This window comes from Canis aureus, chromosome 15, assembly GCF_053574225.1.
Source record: "Canis aureus isolate CA01 chromosome 15, VMU_Caureus_v.1.0, whole genome shotgun sequence".
NCBI lineage: Eukaryota > Metazoa > Chordata > Mammalia > Carnivora > Canidae > Canis > Canis aureus.
The window spans coordinates 62545934-62561682 of NC_135625.1; the positions used below are offsets into that span (position 1 = coordinate 62545934).

Here is a 15749-nt window from a genome sequence, read left to right on the forward strand (position 1 = left end):
AGACACAGAGAGAGGCAGAGACAAAGACAGAGGGAAAAACAGGGCTCCTCTCAGAGAGTCCAACAGGGGACTTGATCCCTGGACCAGGATCACGCCCTGAGCCGAAGGCAGACGCTCAACTGCTGAGCTACCCAGGTGTCCCAACTTTTTTTTCATTATTATTTTACTTGTCCTTTTCATTTTCCTTTCTTAAAATCATGTTTATTGATATAAAATTTTACATTCAGCAAAATTCGTTAAAGTGTATACTTATGTAATTTTTGACAAATGTTTAAAACCATCAGAAACAGGATGATAGAATATTTACAAAAGTTTCCTTTCTCTAAGGGTGCCTGGGTGGCTCAGCAGTTGAGCATCTGCCTTCAGCTCAGGTCATGATCCTGGGGTCGTGGGATCAAGTCCCACATCGGGCTCCCCTCTGGGAGCCTGCTTCTCCTTCTGCCTGTGTCTCTGCCCCACTCTCTGTGTCTCTCATGAATAAATAAATAAATAATCTTAATAAAACAAAAGTTTCCTTTCTCTAGCTTGTGGTCAATGTTCTCTTTTCACCCCAGCTCCAGGAAATTACTAATCTCATTTCTGTGCCTATAATTTTGCCTTTTCCAGTATGTTAAAAGGAAAGTAATCATAATGATATAGCCTTTTATGCTTTGCTTGTCTCCTTTCACTTGTAATAATACATCAGAACTCGTGTACACGGCTGCATATAGTAGTTCATTTCTTTTTTTTAAAAGATGTTTGTTTGTTTGTTTGTTTATTTTGAGAGTGTGCAAGTGCACATGAGTGGGGGAAGGCAGAGGAAGAGAGCAAATTTCAAGTAGACTCCCAGCTGAGTGCAGAGTCTGGCTCAATATCATGACCATGAGATCATGACCTGAGCCAAAATCAAGAGTTGGACACTCAACTGACTGAGCCACCCAGGTGCTCCTCATTTCTTTTTGCTGCCAAGTAGTGTCCCATGATGCACATGTACCACAATCTGTTTATCTATCAGCAGTTGATAGATATTTGAGTTATTTCTTTTCTTTTGGCTGGAGCATTTAGTCCATTTACATTCAAAGTAATTATTGAGAGATATGTATTTGTTGCCATTTTATTACTTGTTTGTGTTTTTTTTTTCCTGGAGATTTTCTCTGATCCTTTCTTGTATTTCTTTCATGTTTTGCCTATTTTCTTGAGTGATTATTTGAATTTCTTCCTCTCTATATGTTTGTCATTGCTATTAGGTTTGGATATATGGTTGCCATTAGGTTTGTATACAACCTCTTCTGAGAATATCTGCCTATAATAAGTGCGTGGTCATTTAAGTTTGAACCCATTCTTTTCTTCTCTTGCTACATTTTGCTTACGTATGTGTCATTATATTTTATATCCTATTTTTTGGTGATTTTTGATTTTTTAAAGAAATATTCATTTTTACTGTTTTTGTGTTTCCTACTTTTATACTATTAATTTTGGTATTTCCTTTCCACTCAGAGTCCCCTTTAACATTTCTTTTTTTTCTTTTCCTTTTCTTTCTTTCTTTCTTTCTTTCTTTCTTTCTTTCTTTCTTTCTTTCTTCTTTTTTTTTTTTAAAAGAGAAATAAAGCATGAGCAAGAGGTCAGGGGCAAGACAGAGGGAGACAGAGAATTTTAAGCAGTCTCCACACTCAGTGCAAAGCTTGATGCAGGGCTCTATCTCACAACTCTGAGATCATGACCTAAACTGAAATCAAGAGTTGGATGCTTAACTAACTGAGCCACCCAAGTGCCCCTCCCCTTTAATATTTCTTGCAGAACTCCCTTGGTTTTTGTTTGTCTGGAAACTCTTAATCTCTTTTTCTATTCTGAATGATAGACTTGTTGGATACAGTATTCTTGGCTGCAGATTTTTCTCATTCAGCACTTTGAATATATCATGCCACTCCCTGCTGGCTTGCCAAGTTTCTGTTGAAAAATCTCCAGCTATCGCTATGGATTTTTCCCTTGTAAGTTAATGACTCCTTTGATCTTAGTGCTTTTAAGACTTTTTCTTTATCACCATATTTTGCAAATGTAACTTTGTCTTAGTGTAGGCCTGCTTTTGTTGATTTCTATGGGAGTTCTCTGTGCCTCCTGGATATCTGTTTTTCCCCCACATTAGGGAATTTTTCTCTAATTATCTCTTCAAAATTTCTACCTTCTTTCCTCTTTCTCTCCTTCTGAGACTCCTATAGAATAAATGTTTTTACCTTCGATGGAGTCATTGAGTTCCCTGTCTATTCTTGTTTGCATAATTCTTCTCTCTCTTTCATTCAGCTTCATTGCTTTCCATTATGTTGTCTTCTAGGTCATTGATTCATTCCTCTGCTTCTTCCAGCCTGCTGTTCATTTCATCAAGCATATTTCTATTCTTGTTTATTGTACTTGTCATCTGATTGATTTCATAACTTTATCTCTGTGGTAGATCACTGATGTCTTCCATCCTTTTCACAAATCCAGTGAGTATTCTTATGATAATTACTTTAAAATCTCCAACAGCCATGTTACTTATATCCGTTTCACTTAGATTTCCATCTGTGGCCATATCTTGTTCTTTCATTTGGGATAAATTCCTGTCTTCTCATTTTGTCTAAGTCTCTGCTTGTATCTTTATGTCAGAAAAGCCAGTTATTTCTCCTGTTCCTGGAAGTAGTGGCTTTATGAAGAAGAGGTAATGTACAGTCCAGGGCCTGATGCTCCAGGGAGTGTCTTCTGTGTGTGCAGCACGTGCTTTGCTGGTGTGTTTGGTTGCTCTGTCCTTCAGTCCCACTGTCTGCAGAGGCTCTCCTTGCCTGCTGTGGGCAGTTTTGTCCCTGGCTTGAATGTGGTAAGTTTTAACTAGGTGTGCTGTCGTCTGCTTGTGAAATGAAGCCTGTCACTATTTCTACTGTAACTGAGGCCTTGAAAAACTCTCTGGTTGAGAGGTGTTGGGGGGGCAGGGGTTTGTGCTGGTCTTCTGAGGGAGGGGCCCACCACACTGGGACTGAGGCAAGCATGACTGGGAAGGGTGGTTCCACGAGACTGCAGGGGGTAGGGCTTAGTGTAAGCAAGTTAGGCAGCCAGTGTTGGGACTGCATTACTTCTGGTACGTGGCTCTGAATTTATGATGAGGGGTGGGAGAGGGATATGGCACCAGTCAGCAGCTTTGTTCTCTGAGAGATCTCTCTGGGAATGCTGTCTCTCAGGGGCATGCTTCTAGAAGAGCAAATTATCTCCCCACTGTGTGCCCCAGGTACTCTTCAGATCACTGCTTCCACGCTGTCTGTCTCCATGTTGTTTGCCTGCCTTGTCTCCCAGTGCAGCACAGTGCCCTTAGGGCTCTATCCTAACCCAGTCTGCTGACCTTTACAGCTCCAGGCTTTAAGCCCCACTGACTGCAAGAACTCATGAGGTTTAGCCCCTCTTGTTTTCTAAGCCAAGAGCTATGGAGAAGTGTTCTCCTTGTGCAATCCCCTGTGTGTTTCTCTCTCTTCTCTCTCTCTCTCTCTCTGTCCTTTCCCTGAGTCCATGGCTCCTTCCCCTCTGCAGCAGCTGTGATCTGTTTCTCTTCTAAACCCTGTCTCTGCACTTCCTACCTTCTTCGATGTGGCCCCTCCTCTCCCTTTAGTTGTGGAGTTTGTTCTGCCAATATTTAGGTCAATTTCTGGGATATTTAGGGTGATTTGATAGTTATCTAATTGTATTCATGGGATGAGACAGGCCTAAGTTCCTCCTACTCTGCTGCCATCTTCCTCAAGAGCCTCCTTTTTATTTTTTTAAGATTTTATTTATTTATTGAGAGGCACAGAGAGGCAGAGACATAGGCAGAGGGAGAAGCAGATTCCCTGTGGGGAGCTGGATGCAGGACTCATCCCAGGACCTTGGGATCAAGACCTGAGCTAAAGGTAGATGTGCAACCGCTGAGCCACCCAGGTGCCCTCTCTCAGGAGACTTCTATTTATTTTTTTATATAGCTGGATACATTTTGCTAATATTTTTTAAGTATTTTTATGTCCTTGATCACGAGTGATTTTGATCTATAGTTTTCTTTTTAAAAATTTGTGATGTTTTTGCCCTGTTTTGGTATTAGTACAATGCTTAAATAATGAATTGGAGAAAGTTCTGCTTCAATTTTCTAGAATATTTCTTCCTTAAAATTTTAGTACAGTTCACCAGTGATGCCACTGCATCCTATTCCTATTGTTTTATTTGTGGGGAGGTTTTTAATTGTTTTTATTCTTTTGATGTGTTTAAGATCAGTAGTGATGTTACCACTGTCATTTTTTATATTGATAATTTGTATCTTCTCTCTTTCTTGATCAGTCTGGATAGAAGTTTATCAATTTTATTGATATTTTCAAAAATTCAGCTTTTGTTTTCTTTGGTTTTCTCATTATTTTTATTTTCTATTGACTTATAGTTATTTTTATTATTGTCTTTCTTGGGTTTATGTCCTTAACTTTGCTTGAAATGCTTTTGTCTACCGACTGTAAATACTTCTATCATTTGCCTGATGAATGTATCTTTATCTTTCATTTTTTGAATAATTTTTTCTTCATTTTTAAAATTTATTTTCAGTGGCATAGAATTCTTCTTTGGCATTTTTTTCTTTCAGTTCTTCTGTTAATCTTTTTTTTCTCTGTATGTAATGCATATTTTTTTCTACAACTACTTTAAAATTTTTCTTTTTCTTTTTGCTTTTTAGATGTAGTACTTTAGTATTTTTTTTAATAATTGGGGTTTGTGGAGCCACTTGAATAAGTAGGTTCATTCTTTCCATTATATTTGGAAATTTTGGGTTAATATTTTTAAAATATTGATTATATCTTTTCCTATACCTCATCTTCCCCTTTTCCTTTTGAGACTCTGATTTCATATTTTTTTATTTATCATAGCTTATTTAAACATTATTCAATTTTTTCAATCTTGTTTTTTTCTCTCTTTCATTTTGGATGAGTTGTATTGCTATGTCTACAAGTCCTCCAAACTCCTTTTCTGCATTGTCTAGTCAGTTACTCGTTGCATCCAGTCATTTTTCATTTTAGATATTATATGCTTCATCACCTTATAGTTTGAATTGGGTGTTTTTATGTCCTTAGAATCTTTCCTCATTGTGCTTGGATTTTCCTCTGTCATCTTGAACATGTGAAGTGTATTTGTAATGCTATTGCAATGTGCTTATATCCTAATTCTATCACCTATGTCATTTCTGTATATGTTTCCATTGACTGACTTTTCATTATGGTTTGTTTGGGTTCTGTCTCTTTGTCCTATGGTCTGGAAACTCTCCTGTCTCTTTGCATGACTGGAATTATTTTTATGAATTACAAACACTGTGAGTTTCATGTTTTGGGGGCATGGGATAGTTTTGCTTTCCTTTAAATATTTCTGCACTTTGTCCTGGGAAGTGGTTCAGTTGCTGAGAATTTGTTTAATCTTTTGAGGCTTTTTAAAAGATTTGTCAGGTTGGATCCAGAACAGGCTGAAGTGTAGGATCAATTTGTACTATTGACCAAGATTATACCTATCTGAAGACTCTACTCAATATCTTGTGTGCTTCCCTTTGGCTGGTGAGAACTTTTCTGGGCCTTTTGTCACCTCTAGAGATGATTCTGTGTACTTCTTTCTGGTGGTTCTATCCTTGGCCTTTGTAGGTTCTCACATTCACACAAAGATCAATAATCAGCAAAAGATTTAAGGACACTGATTTTCAGATAACACAAGTTCTCTCTTTGCAACTTTCTCCTCTTTCATCCTCTTTTCCAAACTATGAACTGTCTTTTCAATTTAGGATGACCACAAACTCTATTTTGATTCTCTCTCCTTATCCTATGGCCTGGAAACTCTCTAGGCAGTGAGCAGAGGTACTTGTAGCTCACCTCACTTGTTTCCCTCCTCTTAGGCATCCCCATCTTGCACAGCCTTTTGTCCAATGTATGAAAGCCATTGCTTCATTTATTTTGTTCAGTTTTCTAGTTCAAGATAAGAGAAAAAAATACCATCCCTGCTATTCCATTATCACTGGAAACTAAATTCACAGTGACCTTTGATATTGATTTATTTAACCTAAAAACTATGCCTAATTATTTTATTAATTGTAATAATTTATCTATGGATTTTTTGGAATCTTTACATAGAAAATTATATAATCTGCAAATAAAATAACAGTACTGTTACTTCTTTTCAATCTCCATAGTATTATATTTTCCCCCATCTCCTTGCACTGGTTAGGACCACCCGTATAATGCTAAATAGAGATGAGTATAAGTAGCATTATTATTCTCTGTCTGAACATACAAGGATTACTTTCAAAACAATCACAATAAGTATTTTTATTCCTTATACATTTTATCATATTAGCAAATCCTCTATTTTTTAAAATCATGAGTTGATGTTACATTTGAAATTACTTTCTGTATCTATTAATATGATCATATTATTTTTTCTTCTCTTATTTATTAATGAAGTCAATAACATCAACTCTTTTCAATATGAACCAACCTTTCCTTCTTGAATAAAACTGACTTTGTTATGATGGGTTCGTTTTATAGATTGACAGATGTACCTTACTATTTTTTTTTTTTTGAGAATTTTCTATCTGGTTTCCTGAATCTGCTTGAAGTATAATTTTCCTTTATTTTGCTTTCTCATTCAACGTTTGGTATGATGGCCATCCTAAACTCATACAGTGAGTTAACACATGATCCCTTATTTTTCTTTTCTCTGGAAAGTCTTGTGCAAATTAGAAAGTATATGTCTTTTAATGTTGATAGAATTTACAATAAAGCCATAAAATACATTGCTGAAATCAAATCCTTTTAAATAGTCCAGCATTCCTCTTGAAAAAGAAAGTAAGTTCAATTTAATATATATATATTTTTTTTTCTTAGCACATGTATTTATTTCTCATTCTGAAATTTAGAAATTTTCCTATTTTCAGTGTAAGTGATCCTATTTGTAGGGTGTCCTGAAATTCTGAGAAATGGCCCTCATATAATAGCTATGGTTCTTTTAGTATCCTAATAATTTTCTGTCCTATACCAGAAATCTCAGAGGAGCTATGTGGTATCTTATTCTCTTCACATATATTTTGGGATAATTTTGAATGGTATTTAATTTCTTTTATAGTCTTAAGATTTATCTTCTTGGGATGCCTGAATGGCTCAGTGGTTAAGCATCTGCCTTCAGCTCAGGCCATAATCCTGGAGTCCCGGGATTGAGTCCCATATCAGGCTCCCTGCATGGAGCCTGCTTCTCCCTCTGCCTATGTCTCTGCCTTTCTTTGTCTCTGTGTCTCTCATGAATAAATAAATAAAATCTTTTTAAAAAAGGATTTATCTTCTTAAAGGAGGAAATATTTTCTTCTACCTATTACCTATTAAATGATACTTTCATCCTCCTTCTTTCTTGCTTTCCTTAAACCAAATGATATTAGAAATATCTTATAGCAAACAAAACTCACTGCCAAGATGAATAAGAGAGAGAGAAATGGAAGGAGTGAATAATGTCAGGAAAGAAAAGGAGACATAATAGATTCTGTATACACTAAAAATATATAGAAAATATAAAAAACATAGGCTAGTATATTTTATCTTATTTTATTTATTTATTTGTATATTTTTAAAACATTTTATTTATTTACTTAGAGAGAGAGCAAGTGAGAGAGTATGAGCCAGGGAGAGGGGCAAAAGGAGAGGGAGAAGCAGACTCCTTGCTGAACAAGAAGCCCATGTGGGGCTTGATCCCAGGATTCTAGGACCATGATCTGAGCTGAAGACAGACACTTAACCAACTGAGCCACCCAGGCACCCCTATTTTATTTTTTAAAAAGATTTTATTTAGTTATTTGGGAGAAAGAGGGAGAGAGTGCGTGCATGTGCGTGAGTAGGGGGAGGGGCAGAGAGAAAGAGAATCTCAAGCAGACTCTCTACTGAGCATGGACTCCACTCCATCTCCCCACCATGAGCTCAGAACCTGAGCCAAAATCAAAGAGCTGGACACTTAACTAACTGAAACACCCAGGTGCCCCTAATTTGTTTTATTTTATTTTATCTTTTTACTTCAAGTTTTTATTTAAATTCTAATTAGTTAACACATCTGCATGGGCTAGTAAATTTTAGAAATAAATATCTAGATGAAACAGACAAATTCCTAGGAAAAATAAACTTACCAAAATAGACACATGAAGAAAAATAATAGTCCTATATACTAAAAACTTTAAATTCATATTTAAGAATTTTCTACCAAGAGTACTTGGGTCACATGGTTTCATCAGTGAATTCTATCAAATATATAATGAAGAAATTGCACCAGTCATCCATAAAAGTCATTCCATGTATACATATTTAATATATAAAAGCCAATTATATTTTTATGTAATTCAGAAGATTATAATTAAGGTAGCCTTTTAAAGCTTCACACCTGGCTACAAATGTAATAAGAGATATACAACACTGCTACATAGAAAAAAAATGGACAGGTATTAAGTAAATGGAAGAAAAATATCTTTTTATGGATTGAAATACTCAAGAGCATAGAAAAGTCACTTCTCATTTACTTTTTAAAAACATTTTAAAAATATTTTAATTTTAAGTAATCACAACACCCAACATGGGGCTTAAACTCATAACCCTGAGATCAAGAGCCACATGCCCTACTGACTGAACCAGCCAGGTGCCCCTCCCTAAATTTATTTTTAGGTTAAATTCCAATTAAAATTTCAGCAAATTTTATTTCCTGAAAATTTTCAAGATAATTTTCAAATCAGATTGAAAATTCAAATAGCCTGGGACAGCCAAAAGAAAAGAAAAAGAAAAACATGTAGAATCAAGTTAGAGTATTTATACTATGATAAAAACAAGCTTTATTATAAAGCTACAGGAATTAAAGCAGTGTAGTATTTTTATAACAATAGACAAGTAGACTAGTGGGTCAGGAAAAAGAGTCTAGAAATCAATCTACATGTATAAATCAAAAATTGATTTATGGCAACAAAGGAGAATAGTGAGGAAAGAATGATCTCTCAGTAAAATTGGATATCCACATAGAAAAACATAAATTTGGGCTCCTATTGCATGTAATAAACAGATATAAATTCCAGATATATTGTTGTTTTAAATGTGAAAAGTAAAGCATTAAAGCTCCCAAAGATTACATTGAGGATTAATTTTATGATTTGGGATAGACAATGATTTCTCACTCAAGACAAAAGAAAAGCAATAACTATATGAAAAACAATAAATACAACTATATTAAAATTAAGAGCATCTCTTCATCAGAGAACCATTATGAGAATGAAAAAACCACAATGTGGAAGAAAATATTTGGGATCCATATAAATAAAAGACTCATATTAAAAATACACAAAGAGGGTGCCTCTTTGTGCCTCAGTTGGTTAACTGTCTGCCTTCAGCTTGGGTCATGATCCCAGGGTCCTGAGATAAAGCCCCACATCCCTGCTGAGCCGGGAGTCTGCTTCTCCCTCTCCCTCTACCCCTCCCCCTGTTCATCCTCCCTCTCTCTCCCTCTCTCGAATAAATAAATAAAAAATATACACAAAGATCTAAAATCAATAAGAAAGAAGATAACCCAATAGAAAAAGTAAGCAAGACACTGAACACACACCTCAGAAAATGGAATCTTCAATGGCCACTCAATATTTAAAGATATACTCAACCTTGTTAGTCATCAGGGGAAAGTAGAATATGATCACAATGAGATACTACTATAATACCCATCAGAATGGCTACAATGATGACAACTGACAATCTGAGGATAAAGCTTAGAGCAAAAGAAGTCCTCGTACAAATGTAGTTGGTGGGAATGTAATTGGTACAACTGTTTTGACAAACACAATATTAGCTGAAGCCAGACCTGCACATGATCTGTGATGCAGCTATTCTACTTTATAGGTAACAGAAATGTCCTCTTCTAGAACAAAAGGTTGAGTGTGACAGTGTGTGTGTGAGACAGACAGGAAGGGATGAGGCAAGGTGAGGCGAGGATGTTCATAGTAGTATTGTTTTCAATAGCCACAAACTAGAAACAGCCCAAATGTCCATCCATAGAATGAATATGTAATTTGAGATGCTTTAAACTGGCTCATAAATTTCTGTCATAGTTGTAGAATATGAGGGCAGATATATAGATCAAAAAATAGTTAAATAATTTGATAGTGCCCAATTAAAAGCCCTCCAGTAGTGAGACAAAAATGGGGAAAAAAATCTAACCAAATAGCTGTATCAGTTGTGAAGCGATTATCTGACCATAGCTCCTATACAACTTCAGAATCATGTTACAGGAGATGTTTCTTGAAGGGTCCCTAGGTGGTCCCTGAATAACTGAGCACTTTGGGTCAAATGGTCTCAATCTCAAGTACATGGCCAGAAAGTCATGAGCAAGTTGTAATTTCTCAAATGGAAGCTTCTGCAAAGACAAGAGAATGTCTCCAAGGGAAACAGGGGCTTTGGATTGTCTTCTCATGGGTCAGGAAAAACTAAATTCTGATTTGTAAATTCTTTTAAAAAATAAGTGAGAGTTTCAGGTGAGGAAATCACCATTCACAGAAGAAGTAACAGAAACCTAACAAGCACAACATAATTGGCCTGTAGAGATTGTCTCTCTGAGGGAAAAGAAAGTTGCTTCTTCCAAATCCCAGATCTTGCCCATCTCTGCTCTTCCTGGGGCAATGATGACCTCCTGTCCCAGAGGTAAGGCAATCATGCTCCACCGGGTTCTTAGGACCAGCAGTCAGGAAATCAGGATTCCTTTCACACACACATCTTCTTCCTTGGCTCATGTGGTGATTGGATTGAATCTGAGATAAATATCCCACTTTGGCAATTGGTTTAAAAAAAATACATATATATATATATATTTTATTAAGTTTTTTGGAAAATGTATTAGGGTTTTAATTTAAATTCCAGTATAGTTAACATGTTGTATCTATAGATATAGATAGCATAAAGAATACATATTTTGGGTAGCCAAACTGGGGAGAAAGTTCCTTCAGATATCTCTGAGAAATGCAGCACCTAGCACAGAGCTTTGGCTGCATCCATAGGAATCGCTGGGCTTAGCCACTGTAGGTCATGTCCTGTCCACCACTCTGCACCCCTCAACACCTGCCTACTCCTGGAAATCTACACCAGCAGACAGGTTTGTGCTGACCAGCATTCTTAAATGATGATGGTCAGAAGGTGATTTCATCTAAATAGCTGGCTTCAAACTTTCTGTTGCTCCAAGCAGTGTAGGTATGCATAAGAATTGGGGATAGGATGGAGAGAGCAATGTAGCCAATTAATAGCTTTTGGGAAATATCACACTTTCCAGGTGCTTTTTGTTTTGTTTTGTTTTGTTTTTTTGCACCACCTGGAAGAGGTGCTATTTGAGAAGAAGACTTATGATGTGTAACTTTAGGGAGCTTGAACCACAATTCCAGTGCAGGCTTGCTGTTATATCAGTAACAATACCTCCACCTTACTTTGGAATATGCTTTAAACTTTTATTTATACAACACATTTTCAAAAATATTTTAAACTTTTATCTGTTTTATTTTTAACCTCCTTTTTCGGTTAAAATCATTCCTTTTACTATTGATTTTTTTTTAAGTACTATTGATTTTATGTCCTTTTCCATTCTCATTTCTATTTCCCTCCAGTGAATTAGGATAAACTTGAATGTATGATCCCTTTAGACAGATGGGGAAACTTGGTAATGAGAATTGAACTGGGAAATGTGTGTTTATTGGCATAGCAGTTCATTCATTCCCAGAGAGAGGCACTTTAAATACCATGAAGATGATACAGAAACATGATATGCTAACCATGGGTGCTTTTTATCTTTTTATTTTTTAAGATTTTATTTTATTTTTTTATTTTTTATTTTTTTGAGAGCGTGCACGAGCAAGAGGGGAGAGGGAGAAGCAGAGTTCCTACTGAGCAGGGAGCCAACCCGACATGGGGCTCCATCCCAGGACCCTGGGATCATGACCCGAGCAAAAGGCAAACTCTTAACCGACTAAGCCACCCAGGTGCCCCTGAGTGTTTCTTTTTGTAATCCACACCTGCCTGGACCTTTAAGGGAAATTAATGACCTAAAATCAGGTATTACTGCATTTTAAAATCAAGCCCTTAAGTAATTATTAGTTGTTGAGAAGTGAAAGATTCACAACTCTTCAAGATCATCATCAAATTTTTAAACAAATTCTCCTTATTTAGTCCCTGAGAATACATTAATAATCAGCTACCCCCAGCACTGTTTTTTTTTTTTTTTCTCATAGCTCTTTTCTGGTCAAATTCCTTTATGCAACTTGTTTCGTGTAGTCTAGCATCATTAGAAACTACCTTGTTCACCTTCCCAGGACTAGCTCATGAAATGCTATATCTGTAGATGGTCAAGTTCCATTGATGGTCCCAGACGCAAATTTTTCCCCTTTAAGGTCATTTGCCCCTCTCCTTTGTCCCTGGGTACTTTGGCCCTGATATGTTTGTATCTCAACTTTTCCTTTTCCATTAGGGATAAAGAGGTAGGTTTCCTTTTTCTTTGATAAAAATGTTACCAAGTGACTTGCTAAACTTGTGAGACTCTAGACTAAATTCTAAAGAATTACGGAACACTTTGTACTTCTATTGCTCTCCCTTGTAGCTTAAATTATCTCTTAGAGTGAGTATAGTTTATCAAGTTTGATTTATTCATTGATAAAGGAAGGATTATCATATGCAAATCCCCACAGACCCTTCTCTACTGTCTAATCCAAGCATCTCAGGCCCCGTATGATCTCTGGTTAGTTACCCTATTGTCACGAATACCCTCAATCAACACAAGTAGGATTTTCATCACATATTCAATGACATTATCTTTTTTTTTTTAAGATTTTATTTGTTTATTCATGAGACACACACAGAGAGAGGCAGAGACATAGGCAGAGGGAGAAGCAGGCTCCCTTCAGGGAGCCTGATCCAGGACTCGATCCCAGGACCCAGGATCACGACCTGAGCCAAAGGCAGATGCTCAACCAGTGAGCCACCCAGGTGCCCCTTAATGGCACTATCTGATCATAGACAACAAGCAAATAATATCTCCTTGGGACAGCTGTGCATGAGTTTCATTTTCTCCTTCCAAAATAAGAGTAAGTAGAGGGACAGTGGATGTGGGAAATTGAGAGCAGACTTTATTTAGTCTGTGAGTTTTTTTGGAAATCACTTGTGATTTGAATAAGGTACAAATAAGATTACTAAGAATTCTAAAGAGACTTTCTGAATACTAGAACCTTGGAGCTTCCTGAAATAGTAATACATGAGCATGATTAGAAAGTTTGGAAATGTCATTGAGCAGACTAGAGTATCACCTTCTGGTCGTGTAAGTTATGGTAGCACAAGGATGGAATGTGACAATTTCCTCAGAGGGAAAAATGGTCAAATATTTCAGATGGAGATAAAAGTGGGGGAAGATCAAAGGAAAAGATAATCAACAGTCTTTTCACTGAGTTAATTCCAGTTAATGATGTTCAATCACACTCTAGTCTCCAAGCCTAGACTTGGAGGACTACCCAGGACACATAGAATCAGCAGAATGTACAGCTAGTTATCCTTCTGGTCTAGTTAATAGGCTAATATATGTGGAAAGTATTTGAGTGGCTACCATGCGTTAGGGAAGCTAGTTAATGCATCTTTGACTTTGATTTGTTTTATCACAGACATACCCTGCCTACCCGTGGTATGCTGCTCTTCCAAAGGAGGAGGGAAATAACATCGCACATTCTTTCCTCTTACCCTCTCACACAGATACAAGACAAGCAGTGAAGATTCTTCAGAACAGAGGCTGATTGCCCAAGGTCTTCATTCTTTACTTCCCCAACCCTGAAATGTCATTGACAATTGTTGCTACTGAAAAAAAAAATTATATTTGCTACCTTCTAACTTATAACCTAAAATTTCTGATTTTAAAAGGGTGGAAAATGAGTATTTCATTTTCATAGAGACTCCACAATTAAAGTAGTAAATTAAAGAAAAAAAACAACAACGACAGTTAATACCTGCTAGGCTCCATTCAATATGGATTTTGAGGCAGCAAGGAGGAAAATACTGGTATCTGACAAAGAAGTGAACAAACTCCATGCTTCAGAACTGGCCCTAAATAAGAGAAGCATGTTTTACAGTTATTTATCTCCAATGTCTAAGCATTTTAATAAAAACCTTACCTATTTAAGGAAGGAGAAAACTTTTTTCCTTCCTTAATTCAGAGCCATGTCAATGGGTTCTACTGTGATCCCAAACCCTGAAAGAGATAAATAATCTGGGAAAGCACACGATTTAATGTTAACATGGCTGTGTGGCCTGAATGACCTCATCAGGCCGCCTGCCACCTTAAGTATCTGGTATTTATTGACATAACTTGGGTTTGGTCCTCAAAGGCTCATGGGCAGGGAAAACCAGACATGGATGAGTGAGTTCATTCTGCTGGGGCTGTCCAGCTGCTGGGACACCCAGGTGTCCTTATTTGTCCTTTTCCTGATCATGTATCTGGTGACCGTGCTGGGGAACTTCCTCATCATCCTCCTCATCAGACTGGACAGTAGGTTGCACACACCCATGTACTTTTTCCTCAGTGTCTTGTCATTGGTGGACATCTGTTACACCAACAGCACTGTCCCACAGATGCTTGTTCACTTCCTGTCAGCCTGGAAGTCCATTCCATTCCACAGCTGTGTGCTCCAGCTGTTTATCTCCCTGGCGATGGGCAGCTCAGAGTTCTTCCTGCTGGGAGCCATGGCCTATGACCGCTACGTGGCAGTGTGTCATCCGTTGCACTACACAGTCATCATGCATGGAGAGCTGTGCCTGGGCTTGGCTGCCGGCTGCTTGGGGGCTGGTTTCATTAATTCAATGATGCAGGCAATCATCATCTTTCGGCTACCTTTGTGCCATAATGTTATCAATCACTTTGCCTGTGAGATGTTGGCTGTACTGAGGCTGACCTGTGTGGACATCTCGTTCAACAAGGTCATGGTGGCCATCTCAGGGTCTCTGGTGATCATGCTTCCCTGTTTCCTGGTCCTGTTCTCCTATGTTCGTATAGTTGCTGCCATTCTGCATATTCACTCTGCCCAAGGACGCTGCAGAGCATTTGAGACCTGTGCTTCCCACCTCACTGTGGTTTCCATGTGCTTTGGAACAGCCATCTTCACATACTTGCGACCTTCTGCTGGCTCCTCGGCAGAGCAAGAGAAGATGGTCGCTCTGTTCTATGCTGTGGTGACCCCAATGCTAAATCCCTTAATCTACAGCTTGAGGAACAAGGAGGTAATGAGTGCCCTAAGGAGACTGTTGGGAAAATGTAGTGAAAAAAGGTAAAGATTCAAAAAAATTTCTCCTTCCAGTAGCCTAAAGAACAATATTTCAGACAAAGAGGAAATGATTGACATGCCCTTTTCCCCAGACTTCCTGATAAGGTAGGTCACACTGAGCATGTTTTTGAAGACCAACTTTTCACTTTAGTCCACATTTTGACTATGTATTCCTGCCCTATTATACATACAGTTGAAAACAAAAGCCTTCAGTTATTAGGTGGGGTCTGCTGGGTCGGCCATACTTCTAGAGCTCACCTTCCCTCTTCTGCTTTCTTATTCTTCCTGCATTTGCCCCTAGGAAATGCAGTGTGGACAGTGAAAAGTTTCAGAGTAAGGACAGCCATGCTTCACACGTCGACCCACACCTCAACAGCAAAGGGGCTTTGACAAATGTGTTTAATATCTTTGACCTCTAGTTTCC

General features: G+C 37.6%; 1 protein-coding gene across 1 annotated transcript; it reads left to right on the forward strand.

Moving 5' to 3' along the window:
* Positions 1 to 14396: 14396 nt before the first annotated feature.
* On the forward strand, positions 14397 to 15332 carry LOC144284070 (olfactory receptor-like protein OLF3). Its single transcript, XM_077848440.1, has one exon. The coding sequence runs from the start codon at positions 14397 to 14399 to the stop codon at positions 15330 to 15332; it is 936 nt and encodes a 311-aa protein (XP_077704566.1).
* Positions 15333 to 15749: the final 417 nt, after the last annotated feature.